Source organism: Vipera ursinii, assembly GCF_947247035.1.
Source record: "Vipera ursinii genome assembly, chromosome: 2".
Taxonomy (NCBI): domain Eukaryota; kingdom Metazoa; phylum Chordata; class Lepidosauria; order Squamata; family Viperidae; genus Vipera; species Vipera ursinii.
The window spans coordinates 194,922,323-194,943,510 of NC_139513.1; the positions used below are offsets into that span (position 1 = coordinate 194,922,323).

General features: G+C 38.7%; 1 protein-coding gene across 4 annotated transcripts in view; it reads left to right on the forward strand.

Moving 5' to 3' along the window:
* Window positions 1-21,188, forward strand: part of RBPMS (RNA binding protein, mRNA processing factor) — a gene marked incomplete at its 3' end in the record, with an annotated part of 123,406 nt that overhangs the window by 85,125 nt on the left and 17,093 nt on the right. For 2 of the 4 annotated variants that reach the window (XM_083357302.1, XM_083357303.1), the window contains exon 5: window positions 5,045-5,198. In XM_083357302.1, the coding sequence (XP_083213428.1) occupies window positions 5,045-5,198 (154 nt within the window). Of the gene's footprint in view, window positions 1-5,044; window positions 5,199-13,245; window positions 13,512-21,188 lie in introns of those variants that run through there. The other 2 variants (XM_083357301.1, XM_083357300.1) reach the window with 2 other exon arrangements.

Sequence of the window (21,188 nt, forward strand, 5' to 3'; positions counted from 1 at the left end):
AAACGCAGTTGACTAAACTGATAGGCTTTTAATTAAAAACGAAGAAGAGGAATTCAAGCTTAATTTGCTGCGTGCTTCTATTCCCTCTTCATCCTTTCTCTAATTATTTAATTTTGAGGATCCCCAACCTCCTTATGATTTACATGTTACTGCTCTTGTTTTCTTCCCTTACTTCCTTTGCATAGTTAAAAAGGAGAAAGGGAATGATCCATTGCATCTGAAGAAACAGATCTCAATCCGCTGTGTCAATTTAGGATCTCCCACAACATACAACATAATGCTGGAGCTGAGATCACTGTTCATAAAATAAAGCAAAATCTGTCAGCTTTATAAGGCAGTCCAGACAAGAGGTACACCTAGAAGTACTAACTTTATTGTACATTAACACCTGACTCTCAAGTTCATTCCCACATTCCAGTACAAACCTATACTGCATCTGGCTTCACTAATCCCAATCTGTGGTTTCATTTCTTGGAACTCAACCCAAATTTCTAATGTGATGGCTCTTCTTTTCTTATCTGGCTTGTAGTCAAGCCCAGAAAATTCCTCCACCTCCTGTTTGAGAAAGAAGAAGGGGGAAAGCAAAATTGCTCAATCAAGACCTCCTGGCTGCTTCTTTGCAAAATGTGCAAAACATAGTGAATTTTAATTATATCTGTTGTTTGTCCGTTGTATATGTAAATGCAGCCCTCTACCTTACTTTATTGTCCAATGTATTGTGCAAACTCACAAAACGGATTAATCTAGTAAGAGTATCTTGTACATACATGGTTTTTATGGTATAAACTCAAATAAGTAACTATTTACATTAAATGAAACACAGTAATACTTAGATGAACCATACTTTGTAAAGGGGGATACCTAAGCTTCATCAACTCCAGAGACTTCAAATACTGCATTCCTGTATTTCATCCAAGGGCAAAAACATAGATATTATCTCTCAACAATGAACTCAGTCCAACAGAACAGCCAACATAACTCCTGTCAGCCAAACAAGAGAGTTATCTCCAAAGAACCAGAAAACACAGATATAGAAGAAAAAGCTATTTTATTCTTTTGAATCTACAATATGTAAAATATATTGCAAAGACATCGCGTAACATTTATTAGAATCATTTATATGTTGTTTACTTTAAAGATTTAAGACAGATTTCAGTAGTAGGGGGAAAAACCTCTCCAAATACAAAACCCAACATCTTAAAATTATAAGAAATATGCTTCTGTCTTCCAAACTCAGTCCTGAAAAGCTCTGTGAAAGAGGGAAGTCAACATTCCAAAGTCCAACACTCCACTTCTAGAGCCAGAGTGTAGGCCAAAATATGGGTTTGTAACCATGTCTGGTCATTGTTCTTCCTTGTCTTTGGCCATCATTGCAACAGGCATCCCTATAGGTGCTTTATTTTTTATTTTTTTATTTATTTTAATTCCATTTATATCCCGCCCTTCTCCCAAGACTCAGGGCGGCTTACAAGCTTAGCAGTAGCCTTCATTCTATGTATATGCCTGCTTATTAGGGCTTTCACACACCCCCAAGCGGCATTATTACAAAGTCAGCTTAATTGCCCCCAACAATCTGGGTCCTCATTTTACCTACCTCGGAAGGATGGAAGGCTGAGTCAACCTTGAGCCTGGTGGGATGCAACCCTGCACTAATTGCAGGCAGCTGGGGTTACTTAAGGAGGCATTAGCCCACTGCTCCACCAAGGAGCATCATCCCGAGCTCCTTTGTAAACCATGAACCTATTAAGAATCCAGCCTGAGTGTTCAGATTCAGAATTCTGCTGAATACTTGACCAGTCTGAGTCTCAGCCTTGGCCATAGAGAGCCACTTGGGGAGACATGGAACAAGGTTAAGTTAGCTGATCACAGCCTGAATATGTACTGTTTTTAAAAATGTTTTTAATATTTTATTTGTATACAGCCCAGCACCCTTCTTTGAAGGAGATGGGCATTTTTACAATTTCATTGATTGAAAAATAGATAGATGATAGAGTGAGTGAGTGAGTGAGTGAGTGAGTGAGTGAGAGTCTTGAGCTCAACAACACATTCCAGATTAAGAAGAGAAGAGCACCAGGAATCAAGTTGTCTGTCTGAATTTTAAAAAGCATGACTCCATAAATTAAGTCAAACTGGTAGGAAAAGACACTGTGAGTTAACTGCTTGTTGGGACAATCAATATTCCATCTCCTTGCTTTCTTCCCTCTCTGTGTTATGCTTTGGATTTTGTTGCATTATCTGTTCGAAATTTGGACTGGACCTGTTTTCTTTGCTCTCTTTCGGATGTTGCTGAACTGTCTTTCTGTGCTATCTGAAAAGTAACCTTTTTGTTTTCATTTTTTAAGCAGAAGGTTGTAGTTTGCCCCAAGTGGATATTCTTACAATTAAGGATTTATGACTGCAATAAATATCTTAGTTTTTTTAATCTGAAGCTGACTATTATGCCTTGACTGCCATTATTTCACAGTCCAACTAAGCTTGCTGCAGATTTGCTTTCTTATCACTGGAAAATTGGAACTTCGGACCGCCCCCGATCTGCGTACATTTCGCCGGGATCTGAAAACTTTGTTTTTTGATCTATCAGGCCTGGACTGAAGGGGTTTTAGCTTTTAATATTGTTTTAATTGTTGGGCTTATGTAATTTAATCTATTTTAATTTATACTATTTTTATATCATATTTTATGTTGCCCTGTAAACCGCCCTGAGTCCTTCGGGAATAGGGCGGTATAAAAATTTAAATAAATAAATAAATAAATAAATAAATAAATAAATAAATAAATAAATAAATAAATAAAAAAAATCCCCCAAGTCCTGGCTGGAAAAAATTCTGATCTATAAAGGACCTGGGGGCATCAATTTAACACCAGAGATCAGTGGTGGCTATGAATACCACAATAATTGGCTATTGACCAGTGCATGACAACCAACTGGTGTTAATATCCTCTAATGGCAAATAACAAACTAATTTCAATGAGGTGAAGAGCAGACCAATTTGGACCACAGGAGCCAGTACTATTATAATTTGGTTGTCTTGTAGCCATGAGTTCACTGACTCGATCTTCATGGAATGGAGGCCTTCCAGCATAAAGTCAACAGCTTGACAATGAGGCTGAAGAGGTCAAGGAAGGAGCAAATTGCTGATAGACCAGCAAAAACTTCTAGCTACACATGGGACCTCAACCTAGTCACCTGCAGAACAATACATCTTTGTCAGATTCTCAGGAAATTATTAGCATCACCATTCCTGCCCTATCCTGGAGTTGAGGCTAGGATACAGAGAGATCACCCCATCCTTGCCTTGCAGGTCTCAGGGATACATGCCACATCTCCAACACCAGATCATGAAGGAGCAAATCATTTTACAAATCATTGTGGCATTCATTAGAACCAACCTGAGTCTAAAGCTTCCTGTAATCTGGTAACAAAGGATACTCTGGGCTGGGTCCTATAAGTCAAAAGATGGGGAAGAAAGAAATCAGATGTCTTGTTCTCCCTTCCCCTGTAACCAACAGACCCCTGCCCATCACCTCCACCATCCTTCTATTATTCTTCAACCTTTCGAGCATCCTACTTCCCCTTCCCTCCAGTCATCCCCCTCCATTTGCATCATTTTAACAGTGACTCCAGTCTTTCTAGGGTTATTCTAACAGATAAAAGCAGGCTGGCCCTTCTCAGAAAAACTCCAGCCTTTCTCTCCCTTTCCCTCTTTGAGAAGAAACTCATTTACACTCCAACTCTTATCCTCTGAATTATTTCCTTCTGCGTAATTTGAATGACTTGACTAGTTTTTAAAGGTAGTTGATAAAGATGATCCTTCTAAAAGAATATTTATATGCATCCATTACTTGGTGATGTCTTATTGTTAGAGAAGCATTTGCTAAAAACCTTGCATATGCCTGCCTTTGATCCCTGATCTCATTTGTGACAACTGAAATTTTAACGTTCTTAATTCTTTTGAAGGAGATGATTAGATTGTTGTCCTTGACATATTATGATTCACTTGGGAAGAACAAACATGTGGTTAATGATGTTTGGATCTGTTTGTTCATGCCAGCGCATATTTTATGTGATGTATTTTAAGGATAACTTTTATGTGCTTATTAGAAATTCAGTTTATTTGTTTGTAAACATGAAATTAAATACTGTTATGATCGATCCCCCTAATACTTTTAGTTTTTTGGGTATGTTTTATCCAAATCCTTTTCAATTAAAGTTGGCCTTAAACCCAATTTAAAGCTTCTTGATTATCTCAATAGGATTTATGATACTGCCCTGGTTGAAAGTAATAGTCTTTTTTATGCAGCTATATCAAGAATTGGTCACATGTATTCAATATCATCTTGGGCCCTTCTACCTATCTGCAGTAGATTCATCTTATTTGGTAAATTTAGGTCTTCTCAATAATTGAGTACTTTGCAATGGTCTTTTCAAAAGTGTTTGTTTCTTTTTCTTATACAGGATGTCTAGTTTTGCCACGCATAACGTATTTCTTGTTTGTGCAAAGCTTTATGAAGGCTTTTACATAATGAAAAGTGATTTAGAATTCTGTTAAACCAAATATTTCATCACTAATTTCCTCCTCTCCTTGGTCTAGGACAGGGGTAGGCAACCTCGGCTCTTTTATGACTCATGAACTTCAACTCCCAGAATTCCTGAGTCAGCTATGCTGACTCAGGAATTCTGGGAGTTGAAGTCCATGAGTCATAAAAGAGCCGAGGTTGCCTACCCCTGGTCTAGGAGGTTAATATAAAACAGTAATAGTCCTATAGTATAATATTATAACATGACATAATATTAATGGTAATCTGTGCTGTCTATCAAGCATTTTATTTGGCAAAGATTACAGAGATTTAAATGCATGCTGTTATTTGGTAGAGCTCAGAAAAAATGGCGTCTCTTTCATCTTGGATATCTTTACTTTGAAGCTTCTGCTTTGTTGAAATGCTGTTGCTAGCCTTGTCAGTCAGTTTGAGTGTACCTTTACTGCAATTCCATTTAGTTGATACATCAAATGATTCTTGTTATTTTATTTTCTTTCTGCAAAAGGGAATTCGTTTTGACCCAGAAATCCCTCAGACGCTCCGACTAGAGTTTGCAAAGGCCAATACGAAGATGGCTAAGAGCAAATTAGTGGGAACTCCTAATCCCTGCACTCCTGCCACCCCCAATGCAGTACCTCAGTTCCTTACCAGAGAGCCATGTAAGTGATGTAGTTTCATTGTTAAATTAGAAGACTGATATATGCATCTTCACGAGCAGAATGTTTAGCACATTCACGCTTAGCTTTTTCAACAGAGGTTTATTTCTGTTTTCCTTGTTGCTAGGAAAAGGATGAATATGGGGATCTTGGTTTAGTGTTTTTTTTTCAGTCGATGGATCATTTGAATGCTTTTCTCAATGCCTATGTGGGCCACCAGCACGCAGCTCCTCAAAACAACATCAGCCTCAAAACAAAGCTTTGGTTCTCTGGGGAAATCTTGTCATTTAATCAGGCAATGAATCAAATTCTGCAACTTGGGTAATATTTATGGAGCGTTTCTAAGAGAAAAACTATAAGTTGCAGCCACAATCTGTGTCCTAGAATGAATTGCACCACGATGCGTGATGGAAATGTGTACATTTGAATGGGATGTGTATGTTTTCCCAGTCATGGGTGTCCACAGAGGTTTCTTACTTTCATAAAAATGCTGGGTCAGGCTTGCAATGCAACTTCGCCAGTTTTGCCTTCCTTCTGTGGACATTGCTGCTATTCACAGCCGTGGCATTTCCTTTAAATCTTCGTTCAAATTGCTTTTTTCTCCTAGACACCTAGTGCACATGTCAGGGAATACGAGAAGAATAAGGAAGAGTAACTAGTAAGGCGTTGCTCACAAATTATCTAGAGTCAGAATGTATGTGACCAAGCTTGCCAGTGATGGCAAATTATTCAAAATGGGAAATTGTTTCTTATGAAAATAGGCTCGCAAATTTGCATGACTTGCAAAGAGAGCATGTCTACACTGCATTTCACTTTCCTATACTAGCTTATTAAGTTGGAGCAGCTAAGGGTTTTGCTATTGCTTCAGGCAAGCAACAAAATTACATTCAGCACACCAACAACCTTTTTTTTGCTTCAGAATGGCAAAATAAGAATGATACTATGATGTGATGTTACACAACAATTCACAGAATTAATAGAACGGTGGAGTTAGATCAGACCTCTGCAATATACAGTATATGAAAACTAGTTAAACTATCTGATTTAATCCTCTTCTTAGAAACTTCCAAAGATGGAGAATTCATAACCTCTATTAGTAGTTTGTTCTATTGTTATTCAGAACTTATAGCTAGGACATTTTTCTTTAGATTTAAATGAGATCTTAAATGTAATTGTACCCATTATTTCTGGTCCCACTCTCTGTAGCATTGGAAAATAGTTTCTGGGTACCTGAATATTAATATCATGTATCCCTCAGTCTTTTTTGCTTTTCTCCAATTTGAAGAACTCAAGTTCCTTCATCCTATCCACATAAGGCATGTCCCCAGATGTCCTTTCTAATCTTTGGTGTTTTCCACTGACCTTTTGTAACTTGTCAATAACCTTCTGGAATGTGATACCCAGAATTGTGGCAGCTACTTCAGATGTGGTTTCACTGCTTCTCACTTATCCTCCTTCCTGAAATCTATTTAGGATTTTTCTCTATTTTATTCTTCCTTGTTTTATTAGAAACTATTATTTTTCTCCTGCCTAAGATAATCACATATTCTGTATTTACAAATACCAATTTATGAACAGCTCTGACAATTATCAGGGACTACCAAATTTGCTAATAAATACTTCTATAAAACCATATCCCATATGTTCCTTGGCTGGCTATTTGCTGCTGTGTATAGAATATACACAGCAGCAAATGGCTCAGTGGGTTAGGACGCTGAGCTTGCCGATCAGAAGGTCGGCAGTTTGGTGGGTCGAATCCCGAGTGCCGCGTAACAGAGTGAGCGCCTGTTACTCGTCCCAGCTTCTGCCAACCTAGCAGTTCGAAATCACGTAAAAATGCAAGTAGAAAAATAGGGACCGCTACGGCGGGAAGGTAACAGCGTTCCGTGCGCCTTTGGCGTCTAGTCATGCCGGCCACATGATCACGGAGACGTCCTCGGACAAGCGCTGGCTCTTCGGCTTTGAAACGGAGATGAGCACCGGCCCCTAGAGTCGGAAACGACTAGCACGCATGTGCGGGGAACCTTTTACCTTTTACCTTTATAGAATATTATAGAGCATAGAGTCATATGGTGTGGAATTATGGGAGTTCTGAAAATAAAATCTGAAACTAAGCTAACAGATCTGGCATACGTTTTTCAGTTTTATTGTTTGCTTGTTAGAATTGTGAAAGAACTAGCTTGAAAAAGCAAATGAAATGTTCAGGTATTTTGGACTTCCTAGTTTAGGTAAAATATTTAATGGAATGACTGAATTGTTATCTTTGTAACTGGAATCAAAAAATAGTTCCTGCTCACAATGTGCTTGTTTGTTTCCTTTGCTTCAGAATTGTCCCTGAACAAGTAGAATTTTGCATGACTTTAGTCTTGCCAGAAACAGCAGTAGGACAAAATAAACAAGGGAACAGACCATAAATAATGATGGGTTTTATCATGCTGTCTTAAACTCTCTTAAAACTATCTTCTGTCTTCAGTAGATCCATGTAGCTTAAAATCATAATAGAGACTATGCACCATGATCTGACAGTTATGGCTTAGTTAATAAGTCCGTATAACTTTTCCGGAACAGTTTTGATAATTTGCACACCCGAGTTTCTTTTTATTTTGCTTCTTCATTTCACAATTTAGTTAGAAAGTTCCCTTAAGAAGCCTAAAGTTAATGTTTACTATAGTAGCATCCATATCTTTCTCCATCTTTGTATATTGCACTGGATGGACTCTCTGTTTCCCCAGAAGCTTACCGCTTAAATGTCAGCAGAGAAAAGACAAAAGAGAAAGAATGAAATGCTAGAGGCAAAAGTAATAGAAAAAAGTGTGAGTACAGCTGTAATGTTTTGAAATTTCCCAAAAGTTTTATTGAAATAGAGAAGAGACTGGGAGCTTGGATGTACAAAAGTGCTCCTTGGCGTTGCTTTCTTGTTAAACTCCTCCCATGCGACATCTTACGGATGAGGTTAGGGAATGCTGTGTTTATAAGCTTGTTCCCTTCCCAACCTTAGGAATGACCACAGGCCTTAGGAATGGATGATAAAGGGAAGGTTGTTTGCTTTAGCTCTTGCCAACCTTTTCTTGTTTATCTTACCTTCAAATTGACAGCATGCACACTTAATCTTTTATATAATTAAAATGCATCTTTGTCAGCTCCAGTGAAATGAAACCCTCCAGGCTATTCTTGAATGTTTCTCTGCTGTTGGCCTAGCCCAGGGGTCAGCAACCTGAAACAGTGAAAGAGCCACTCGGAACCAGTTCCCTCACAAAAGGAAAAACTGGGAGCCGTGCGTACATGCACGCATGTGCAGAACAGGGTTTGACTGAAGAGTGGAGCCAAGGCGAGATATGCACCTACCCTACATATTTGAATTGATTGGTTGAACTTTTTTAGTCCCACTTTTTTTTTTTGGACTGCACATGGCAGAGGACTGGGAGCTGCAGGAGACGGCTGAAAGAGCCACATCTGCTGCTTCCTACGACTGTTGGTCTCTCCCAGTTGTCCTGTTTCTTGGGATCTCTCTTTATTGGTGGGCTGCATAAGTCATTAATGGTAGTTTTGTGATAAAGTCATGTTCCACTGTTTTGTATCAGCTCACAAATGCCGATAGTTTGTTATAAGCAAAACTGAGACTGAACTAAAGCTAAGTAAAGATGCTTTTTCTAGTCAACACATTACAAAAAAAAAACAACCTTAGTACTTCTCAGAAAAGACAAGCAAACTAATGTGTTCTATCCTGATGTGCTGATTTTGCTGCTTTAAAAAAAAATCTTATGTGTTTTCCATCCTTGCTTGTGGTATTTGATAGAGATGATTGTTAGATAGTGCACTGAAAATGACAGGCTCAGTGGTGGAAAGGGTAAATTAGTGCCAAGGATTATTAGGGAAGGACTTGATAATGGGCAGGGATACTATCATAACTGACAAAATTGCATTTGAGTTACTACATATTGTTTGCCCCATGTCAAAAAGTACATCATAGAATTGGAAAAGTTGCAGGAAAGGGCAGTTACAATGATGAGTTGGTTATAAAATCTTCTGTTCAAGGAAAGAATGAAAAAAAATGAAGCTGATATCATGATTCATTGTGCCTACTTGTGTCCTTGTTTCTTAGGGGAAAACAAAGCTGTAGTCAAGAAGCAGCAGGCTTTGGTTAGTTGGCCCTGATAAAATAGCTTGAGCATGAAGGTTTAATATTGAAAAATTAGAACCATATAAATGTGCTCCTTGCTCTGTGATTAGCACTTTGTATGCATTGTTTTGGTGGATCTAGATTCCTTCCCCACTTACAGTAGTTGTTTATTTTCATGTAGATAGATCACACAATGTAATTATTGATTAAGAATGAAAGTTCAGTTCATTTCAAAACAGCTGAACAAGTTTACAATGACAAAGCCAGTCATTTAGATCACGGGTGTCAAATTCGCCACATCACGTGTCATGACGTACCGCCACTCTTTTTGCATTGCTGGCAATAGGGTGGGCGCAGCTTTGGTATGATGAAACCGGCCCGTGGGTCGGCAGTTTGACACCCGTGATTTAGATAGTCCAGGCCTATATTTGGGGCTTTAGAGTTTAAATTGTGTCAAGTAAACAATAAACAACCAGACTCTGAATGTATTAAAGCTGCTTATTTAAATGGATGCAAATTTTTGACATAATACAATAGTTGATAAACAATGACAGGAATTTCAAGAGAAGAAAAATATATCGCATTGAATATCAGGGGAAAATCTGGTTTTATTGCTGGTATATTAGTATAGATTACTAAAAGGGATAACGTTGTCTAACAATTGTTGGAAATGTAATGACCGGGAAGGATTATTTGTTCTATATTGCCTTGCAATGTTGCAAAATTCAACAGTTTCTGAAAGTGATTTATAAATAACAGAATGAAACAAAGTTTAAAGCTGATTTTCCTTTCCAAATTAATACTTTTAATTACATATTACTTTCCCACAAAATGCATTGAACCACCTTTGTGCATGATAATTGCTGCATAGATATTTTATGCTTCCTAAATAGAAATTCTTACAATTTTTAATACCATTTTATGATTTTTGAGATTCTTTTGGTATTGATATTTAATGTAGGTATTTGGTACTGATAGTTCGGTTTTGACAAGTTTTAAAAATATTATAGTATATTTAGTTATTTAAATATACTAAATATAATAAATACTAAAAATTAACCTATTTCTCTCATGCCTACAAATCCCCTTTTTATTCATCTTCTGTACATTTTTTCTTTCTTCTTTTGTTGGGGTGTGCCTTTTTCCCATTTTCCTTTTTTCTCTTCTTAAAAATGTTTAATAATACATTTCCTGAAAAATAGTGCAGAACCTTTTGGTCTAGGGGTCATTGATCTTTACATTTTATACCAACTACAACTTTTAAAGAGTTTCCTAATGTATCCATGTAGAACAAATTGCAGTAATCAAAATGGGTTATAACTGAGGTTAGATAATCTGATTAGTACAAGAAGGATCACAACTGGCCAAAACATTATTGACAAATCCAGTGATAACCAAGAACCACTCTCAAACATGGATCTGCCCTTCAAGGGGAATGAAGTCCAGTCCGAAACAGGCTGAAAGTTCTGAGTCCTGTTTCTTGATTATTAATTTAACCTCTATCTTAGGTAAAGGTAAAGGTTCCCCCACACATGCGTGCTAGTCGTTTCCAACTCTAGGGGCCGGTGCTCATCTCTGTTTGAAAGCCAAAGAGCCAGTGCTTGTCCGAGGACATCTCCGTGGTCATGTGGCCGGCATGACTAGATGTCAAAGGCGCACAGAACGCTGTTACCTTCCCACCGTAGTGGTCCCTATTTTTCTACTTGCATTTTTACGTGCTTTCGAACTGCTAGGTTGGCAGAAGCTGGGACGAGTAACAGGCGCTCACTCTGCTACGTGGCACTCGGGATTCAACCCAACAAACTGCCGATCTTCTGATCGACAAGCTCAGCATCCTAACCCACTGAGCCACGGCGTCCCTAACCTCTATCTTACTTAATGTTTAATAAGTTAATATCAGTTTATTCTCCCTCATGTAGTTCATTATTGAAGTTAGGCAACATTCAGAGGTACTGATTGCTTCCTTGGAATGAAATAGTAAGGAACAACATTTAACTATCTTTTCAAACAATTTATATAATTGTTCAACTGTTTGTAGATGAAGTGGAATCCATTTGCAGCTCTCCCACAGCATGAGATCCTATTGCAGAAATTGGGTGGCAAAATGGCCAAATATCAACAACAAAAATTGTGGGCCTTTTATGAGATGGATTTAAGTCCGAGAAACAGAGCAACCTCCCACAACCATCCCCAGCCTTAATCCCTAGCAAACAAACAGCTGCACGCACTCAGAACTGGAGGACTATTGGATAGAATGTCTAGTAAGCAAGACGAAATTCCTAAAGACAAAGGTCATGCTGCTTCCTTAACTCCCATTCTGAGTTTTTCAGAGCACAGAGTAGCCAGTGCATATAGCTTCCCTCTTCTCCCTAATCCAGGTCTCAGTGATGTACACCAACTCAGATTAGCACTTTCATCTGAGATTAAATCTTGGATAATAGATAAAATTGTGAAGTGCACAACTTTAAGGATGCAAGTCCAATTCATTATTTCCTTTATTCCTTTATTTCCTAAACTGCCATACAAAAGAAAAGAGGCCAGCCAGCTGCTTTATCTTAAATGGCTAGGTTTTAATCTCCCATCATGTCTTCTTATAGTAGCTATTACTTTAATAGTCTGATTGATCTATTTGCCTAGAATTTTGTAAGGATTTGAGAAATACATTTTACACACTACAAAATGCCAGGACCTATAATTTTATATCTTTTATGAGAAAACAGTTCTGAAGAAATGTTTAGCTTCTGTCACATTGAATATTGGCTATTGTTTTTGGCTTAACCCAGGGGTGTCAAACTCAATTTCATTGAGGGCCGCATCAGCATTGTGGTTGCCCTCAGGGGGCCGGGTGGGTATGGCCTGGGTGGGCGTGGCCTACTGGGTGGGCGTGGCTAGAGTGCTTATGGCCTACTGGGTGGGCGTGGCCAGCTCTACATCGTTCGCATCAAGGGTGCCTATGGGGGCCTGGGCAGGAGTGGGACAGATCTGAGGGTCTCTGGCAGAAGGAGGGTCTCTGGACCAGGGCCAAGGCAGCGGGGGCCGTTCCCTGACTGTTTCCAGGATGGCTTCGTGGGCCGCATGAAACCACTTCGCGGGCCGGATCCGGCCCCCAGGCCTTGTGTTTGACATGTCTGGCTTAACCGAATTCATTCTATATTCATATGTCTTTTTTTTGTTTACTTTTAATTATTTGATCATGTGTTTTCAAAGGCTCTAATACTATGAATAATGTGATGTAGGCTGTGTTACTTATCCAGGATATAAATTCATGATGAGTTGAGGGTAAGATGGCTTACAAAGGATGCGATTGCTTTAGCAATTGCAGTAAGTTCCCTTTACCCAGCTTTCCAGGTCTATGATCATTCTTTAGGAACCTATATATTTCTGCTATTTATGAAATAATATTAGAAGATGCAATTACATACATTGATGCATGTTTCTGTGTTTTAAATATGTAATGAAGCAAATAGTGGATTGCTTTCTTTCAGCGTTTCCCAGTTGAAGCATCAAGTATAGTTTCAGCTGTATTCATTGATTCAAAAAGTGTATAACAGTTTTTCCTGATCTGGTGTTCTATGGCTGTGTTAGACTATGATACCCATCATCCCCAGTCAACCTACGGTAACTGGATATTATCAGTGTTTGCTTCGATTACTCTTAAGTGGTCGAGTAGCTTAGTTTGATTTTTCTCTGTCTCCTCTTATGCCCCCGTTGAAAAATATCCTTGTTTTTTAATGTAAGATATAGATGTTGATTTTCATAGGTTGTCTCAGAGCAAACTTTTTCCCCTGATTTTCTCCATTTTTGCTTTTTGAAGAAAGAGGAGCGGTCAGAGAGACCATCTTAGTTTGGCGGTGGAGACAATTTGCCGTTTTGTTTTCTGCATTTGTTTGGGTTTCTTAATGATGACCTTTCCTTATTCTTCTCTTGCAGATGAACTCACAGTGCCTGCACTTTACCCCAGTAGCCCTGAAGTGTGGGCGCCGTACCCTCTCTACCCAGCGGAGTTAGCACCTGCTCTACCTCCGCCTGCTTTCACCTACCCTGCCTCACTGCATGCCCAGGTAATTTACATCAACCAGTCACATTTTCACCCACGTTATTCCTTGATCCTCTTCAGAGCTCACCGTACAACTAACACTTGTCTGCCTAATAGGGTCACAAGAGCGAAATTAATTATCACTTCTCAATCAAGCTGATCCTTCCTCTAGGGATCACTGGGATCATCCTTGATAAAATGGCAGCACCCCTCTGCCTGATAGAACACCTTTCTCTTCTTGAGTAATTTCACTTCCATTCACTTCAGGCAAATAGAAATATCTGCTGGGTCTTTGAACACACATATATATATGGACTGTGCTTCCCAGACTTGCCTTTCAGTGGTTCTAACTTCCAAGATTCACAGGTCTTGACCTAGATCCAGGCAAAGTATGTAAGAATATACTTATGTGTGTGTGTGTGTGTGTGTGTGTGTGTGTACTTGCAGTTTAAGAGGAGACATGGAAGCAAAACAATACCCAGTGGCATAGGAAAATATACATGTAATGATGATGAGTGGTAAGTTGGGAAGATCTCCAATAGCAAATTGTTTAATAACAACAATTAAATGATTCTCCCGATTGACATATCATTGTTCCCAATCAGTAGTAATTTAGATGCAGGTCATCCTAGTGTGTGCATCTTGGTTGCAGTGGACAACCATATCCATCACTGAAGTCACCATTTTGTCTCAGTAGCCTTGGTAGTGAGCTTTAAACTGGCTGCTTCTGAAGACATTCTAACCCTTACAAAGCGAGTATTAATCGCCATTCGCCAAGTGAACATGTGCTTGTAATTATTTGCTATTCTGGTTGTTTGTGTACTTTCTAGTGATGACTAAAACGTTGAATAGATGCTTGGCAAAGGTGATAATCTATATAAACATTAATGAACTGAAACATTAGAACTGAACAAAAATGGATCTAGACTGTTTTTTAGGTTTACAATTGTGTGAAAGCAAATTTGCGTAGTCCTCAATGCCTTGTTTATTGACTGTTCACAGTTTTACAGTTAGGACAATGGTGAAAAAATACTGTAACTTTACTACCAATCACATTATGATATTTGCAGGTCTGTAACATAAAGGGAAGCTGAAGTAAGATCATAAGCACAGTCATTGTTTCACTTTTAGATCACTTTGCTTAACAACTGAGTTGTCCCAGTTATGATGTTAAACCAGGACCGCCTGTATTCTCTTTTAATTCTGTGATAGTTAATTAATTCTTAATTGTTTGGGGTAATAAGGAGGGCCTTCTATCCAATTCTAAGGCGTTAGCTATGTTCTTTTTTGAGGAATATTGATTTGGCCTGATGGGAGATGCAATGTCCTTATCAATCTGAGATTCAATGGGACAATGTCTAGACTGAATTGTCTAGACATTGTCCAATGTCTAGACTGTGTGTTTTAAATAAAGCTACTAAATAGAGGTACCTTTGCATGAATATCTGAAAACTTTAGCTGTCCAAAATGTAGTTTGTAAACTGCTACAAAGTGGAAGCAGAAGTGGCATGATTTTTATAAGAGCAGCAGTAGTTGTCCATTTGTTTTTAGGCCAATTTCAGAATGTTGGTGTTGACCTTTACAGTGCCAGGGCTTAGTTTATTTGAAGCAAACCTCTCCTACTGCATGAGGGTGAAGCACATCTACACATCCAGCATGTTCTGTGAAACTATTGGGAGAGGCATGGACCATGGCCAACCTCTCTGCCTCTTTGACACTCCCTAAGCCTTAAGAAAACTTAGGAAGATTAGCTTGTTTATGTACCCTTGTTGTTTCTTTAAAGCAGCAGAAGAATGGGTTTCTGTGTTGTGGACATCCCTTGACTGTAAACCGCTTCAAGGGCCTGATTGAGATGTGTAAGCCAGTCACCCTGCACAAGGCAGTGGGGGAAGACATTTGTTTCAGACTATTTGTAGGCAGAAATCAAAGCGGCAGCAAAGGAAATTTCTCTGCCACTTGCTAAGTCAATCTTTGTAGCCTCTTCCTTGTAGGATTTTATTGCACTTTGGTAAATTTGCACTTGATAAATGGTTAGTTTGAATCCACTGATGGTCTTGTTGGGAAGAAAAAGTGTCATATCTAATACATTAACTTAAGAATTACACTTTTTAGATGGGGATTACTTTTGGGGGACTTCCAGGCGTATGACTGGACATTTGAGAAGGTGTGTCAGAAGCACCCACAGAATGTCTGTCATGGTCAGCATGGCCACTCATGAAATATAAATTAATTTGAAAATTGACAAGTCCCACAGGATGCTGTTTATCATGCTAATACGGCGAGCGAGGGGAGGAGTCAAGCAAAGGTTTTTCTGCAGAAATATAGCAGGAGTAGAGGTTGGTGTGTTGCTTTGTTTTGCAACGCGGCAGGTTCACAATTCATTTTTATTAAAAGAATCATTTTAAAAAGAGTCAGATGTTGCAATAAGTTCAGTAAGTACCAAGCAAGATAACTTGGGCCAGCAGGATCCATCGGGGAAGGACCAAAGAGGAAAGCTGGTGAAAGTGGTATCACCCCTTTTGTACATGTGTCAATGTATATAAAAGGGGCAGGGTTTTGTTTAAATGTCTGTAAAAAATCCTTCCCTCCCCCCCAATTTAGTAGCATAAAATTCTAATAGCAACTAATTATTATAGGAACCAAAAACGATATTCACACTGGTCCAACGTTCAGAGACACTGTAAATTTGGGCTGCTTTTGCTGTATGAAATCAAATACTGCCTCTCCGTGAAAGAATATTATGCTAACTAAAATCCAAGCTAGATAATGGTCATATGTCTTCTGGCATCCAGGGCGTCTTCTAATTCTTCAGTCTAATGAAAATTCTGCTTTCTGTATCAGAAACTCTTTTGTGCTACACTTACAAAGGCCAGGTTCAGAAAGGCACATCTCTTTTATACAAGTCAGCCATGCGAATATCAATGAGTGCTTCGTGTAACTCAGGTAGACGTGATCTCTTAGGAATGTTATATAGTCTGAAAACATCCAGCGCTACCGGTAAGTGTTTAAGCGAAGTGAGGTGGGCTGGATGGGAAGCTCTCATGTGCTCTTCTGAAAAGCATGGAAAGCACACATGTCAGAAACAAAAGTTTTGCCAAGTTAGCTTAATCAGATCACACTACTGGTTCATTGAATCGTAAGTTATTATGGTATTTTACAGGAGTAAGGAGAAAAAGTGATACCTGGAAACATATTATTTATCATTCAATATAAAGGAACAGAGCAAGAAAGAGTGAGGTAGAGGCATGGGTAAATGGAATGAACCCTAATTTTGGGGAGGGGAAATAGTAAGTTATTATAGGACATCAAGAACAGAGTGTTGAGCCAAAGACTACACGAATGTGCATGTGTACATCACATGCACACACAGAGAGAGACAGAAGGATGTTTGAGACTCCAGGAGCAGCCAAGATGAGATCTCTAGAGTCATGTGAAGCAGGAGTACTTTGGAAAACAAGGTAGGCAGAATTGAAGAAAATAAATCAAGGATAGTAATGGACAGGTAGCTATTGTGAAAAAAAAATCGAGATAGATACAAAACATTATTTATATTTCAGTGCCTGCTTATTTTACAAAATATCTTTAATCTGGATTTTTGTGTTTTTTTTCTTACTTGCAGCAGTTCAGTGGTGTGTGGTTGTCTTCCATGTTCTGGGTGGAATGAGAAATAGTATTGAGGGAATAGATTTGTAATAAAATGATTGCTTTGTATGTTAAAAATTCGGTAATAATGGTATTTGGTTGTTTGACATAATGAAACAACAAATAACTATTTTGCTGTTCAATATCCAGCCTTTCTATGCAATCGGAGCAATTAACAATTGATAAAATTCAATGTGCAAAAATAAAAATCCAACATCATCACTTAATACCAATACAAATATCAATAATTAAATGCCTGGCAAAAGAGATCCATCCTGACTGCTGTGAAAATATCAGGAGCTTATTAATGTAAGATCCAAGGCATCTTCAGAAAGACCTATCTTGCAGATTACATGCATTATTTTATTTCCTACAGGTTTAGATAAATTTTGAAGAGAGGACCACTATTTTTTTATCATCTTACTACCTATGAAGTCATTGCGTTCCCACAGAGAGGGCCTCCTCAGGGTGCCACCGGTCAGAGAATGTAGATTGGTGGCCCCCAGCGGGAGATCTTTCTCTGTGGGCACCCCGGAGCTATGGAACCAGTTACCGGTTGAGCTCCGGACGGCGCCCGATCTTCGCTCCTTTCGCCGCGATCTGAAAACATACCTGTTCGAACAAGCCGGCCTGGCCTGAGGGGGGATTGGTGGGGTTTTTTATTATCATTTTATTGGGATTTTATTAATGTATTTATTGTTTTTTATGGGCATGTATTTAATTACTTTTTAATTTTTGTAGCTTTGTGTTTTATTCTTGCCCTGTACACCGCCCTGAGTCCTTCGGGAGAAGGGCGGTATAGAAATATTAATAAATTAAATTAAAAATTAAATTGCAGCACTTTCCTGAGAAATATCTTGAGGCATACAGGATGCTTGATATGTATTCTTCTTAAATATTTCACAGTTAGCATAGTGCTATTATTAAATAAAAAATGAAACACATAGAATGGAGTGTGTTAATGTTTCTTAGCAAATGCACTGTTGCCAATATTTCTCCTAAAAGTTATTGTCTGAAGACTTGCGGGAAGTGATTGAGAATACAAACCATAAACTTGAGGAAAACAATTTGTGGCAGGACAGGAAAAGGGGAATTAAGTTGGAACGGGAAACTATCTTTTATTCACGAGTTACAACAGGGCAGATTGCATGTGAAAAATCTCCAAATCCATCTGGAGATCACAGTGCCCAGTAATGTACTATATGTTCTGTCACAAACACTTTTCTTGCTCCTTGAACTTTGCTGCCTGAAACTCCTAATGTTTTCTGAAAGCTGGTGTAATCTACTTAAAAATTAACCAACAAAGGGGAAAAGTAATGAAACATGGATGGCTTTAATCACTGGGGACTGCCTGGGGAGCATGTCTGGTCTGTAATCCTGCATGCTTGGATGCTCCCTTGTAGCCAAGAACATTTAGCAAATTTAGAAGAATTGGTGTGAGCGTTCCCTGGAAGTCTTGCTGCCTCACAACTTTCTGCTGCTTGGAATGGCCCAAATGTTCCCGAAGACACGAGGAGATATCTAAGGTGCAGACTTCCAGAGTAATGGAATGCTGATTAGCTCTGTGGAATTTGCTTGAGGAATTTCAGAGGGCTTTGCTCAAGCGGAGAGCTGTCATGCTACAGTGTTCCTATCCGCTTTCTTGGAAATTGTGTTTGCAGCCGTGATAGAATGGACTCCCTTTTGTTTTTCCTTAAACTGTGGTTGTCCTGCCACCAAGGATACATTATTTAAGATTTAAAATCTTCCCTAATACAAAGGTCTGTTTAGCCCATTTTAATGTTTTCCAGTTTTCTTTGTTGTTCCACCATTGTGTTTTCTTTTTAAAAAGAGCTCCTTTTTTCTCAAGTCCCGCCATTTTTCTGTCCATTTCTTTCTTTATTTACTCTTATCCTAACCCTAATCCTTATTCTCACAACAAATGAAGGTTAACAAATTTAGGTAGGATAGATCCCCATTTGTTTGATCTTTTTATATTTTTCTCTCCCCTCATTCTTTTGTGTGTAAAAAAGACATTTTAAAATCTGAACTCAAAGAAGAGATAATTTCTGCTATGAACTTTCTGACTAGTGTGCCTAAATTAACAATAGATAGTATCCCAAAGGATTAATGATTTAATTTGTTGATAAACTTTAAAAAACAGTAGGATTTGTCTATGCAAAGTCACTTTAATTTACCATGAGTGGATAGCTGAGGCACATGAAGGCTTGTTTGAGATTTAAGAAAATTCTGAGGTAGTAAATCCAGCCAAAGTTAATCATGACTAACTTCCTTTCAAAACAACAAAGCAGGTCTAATTGAGACTAATTTGTGTTAAGCATACTTTATAAAGTTCTCAGTACAGGCATTCTTTCATAAGATGGGTGACTCTTGAATAACTTAAACATTAAGTGCTTTTAATTATTTTGACCTAGTATTAAATTTTGCAGTCTGCCGGAATAGACAGGTATAATAAACTTACTGAAATAATAAAATAATAAATCTTCTGCCTCTAGGAGAATTATGGCTATAAAAAGCAAAAATGCAGTCCAGTTGCTGAATTAAGATACTTTCCAATTAAAAAGCTATACAAGTAATCCTTGGCTTATAATCACAATTGAACCCAAACTTTCTGTTGCTAAGTGAGACCGTTGTTAAGTGGGTCTTGCCTCATTTTATGACCTTTCTTGCCACTGTTGTTAAGTGAATTACTGCAGCAGTTAAGTTGGTATACTGGCTCTGAAGCGAATCTGGCTTCCCCATTGACTTTGCTTGTCAGAAGGTTGCAAAAAGGGAATCACATGACCCCGGGACACAGCAAATATCATAAATACATGCCAATTGGCAAGTATCTTGAATTTTGACCATGTGACTAGCGGGATGCTGCAACGGTCTTAAAGTGTGGGAAAGGTCATAAGTTCCTTTTTTCAGTGCTGTTATAACTTTGAATGGTCACTAAATAAATGCTTGTACCTCAAGGACTTCCTCTTGCTCAATCCATGTTTGGAATGTAGATGGTGATAGGTTTAATTCCTCACCATTTTATTTGAAAGTTTATCAGGTCCCTGAGCTATATTAGGGTGGATCAGTGACTGGATGGTGATTACCATCTGGTAGAGGTGTAAGATTGGACTGAAAATATGTCGTTGAGAACAGAGGAGGAACTCTGTCCTTAGTTCCTTCCTAAAATGAAGGATGGACCAAAAAAAGTTTGTGTCATACAGTAAATGTAGGACTTCATTCCAGCCTCCGGACCGAGTATTTCATCGTGTGAAAATGAAGCATTGATAAGCTGGATCAATTAGTCAATTGCATCACTGGATCACTGTGGTTTGAAACATGAAACCTGATTTTGATCAGTGTTAAGCAGCAACTTCACTTCCATTGATTCCAGTGGATTAAATCATGTTGCAGTCTAAAAACCTGGAGAGTGTTCATCATCACAAGAAATCTGCAAATGTTTTCTGACCTGCATAATTTAAAACTGCATCTTCTCTCTAATGTGTTTTTTGTTCTGCTTTCTCGTCGGGTGAGTTGTCTAGTTTAGTTTGGCCTTGCTCAGGGGTAGGCAACCTCGGCTCTTTTATGACTCATGGACTTCAACTCCCAGAATTCCTGAGTCAGCTATGCTGACTCAGGAATTCTGGGAGTTGAAGTCCATGAGTCATAAAAGAGCCGAGGTTGCCTACCTCTGGTTATTGTATTTTGTGCTTTCAAAGTAGGCTGTCAGTGTTAATGAGCCCTACCCAGTGTGAGCTAAACATATCTGGCCTGTTATCCTCTATGTTGCTCCCACTTTTGTTATTTTCAGTCAGCTTGCAAGGCAGGGAGCAAGGCAGAGACTCACCCTCTCCAGTTACAAATAAAGGGCCACACACCAGCCACTGCAGGCATATTCTTCCAAAGATGGCAAGTTTTATGCCTCTTTCTGATGTGCCTCCACTGGACTGCAGGCTTGGAGGTGAGAATCACTGAGGATAATTCCAGGAACAAGGACAGTTTCTTTCCCCGTATGGCAAGATTAGCCCCATTTTAGGCATGAAAGCCGGCTAGTCACTGTGTCTCAACCCAATAACCTCACAAGGTGGTTTTTGTGGGAAAATAGGAAGACGTAGGAATATTAGATATGTTCACTGCCATGAGTTACTTATAAAAAGCAATAAAAGCTGTGTTTTTGTCTGCACGTACGTGTGTATTCATTCCGTACTAGGACTGA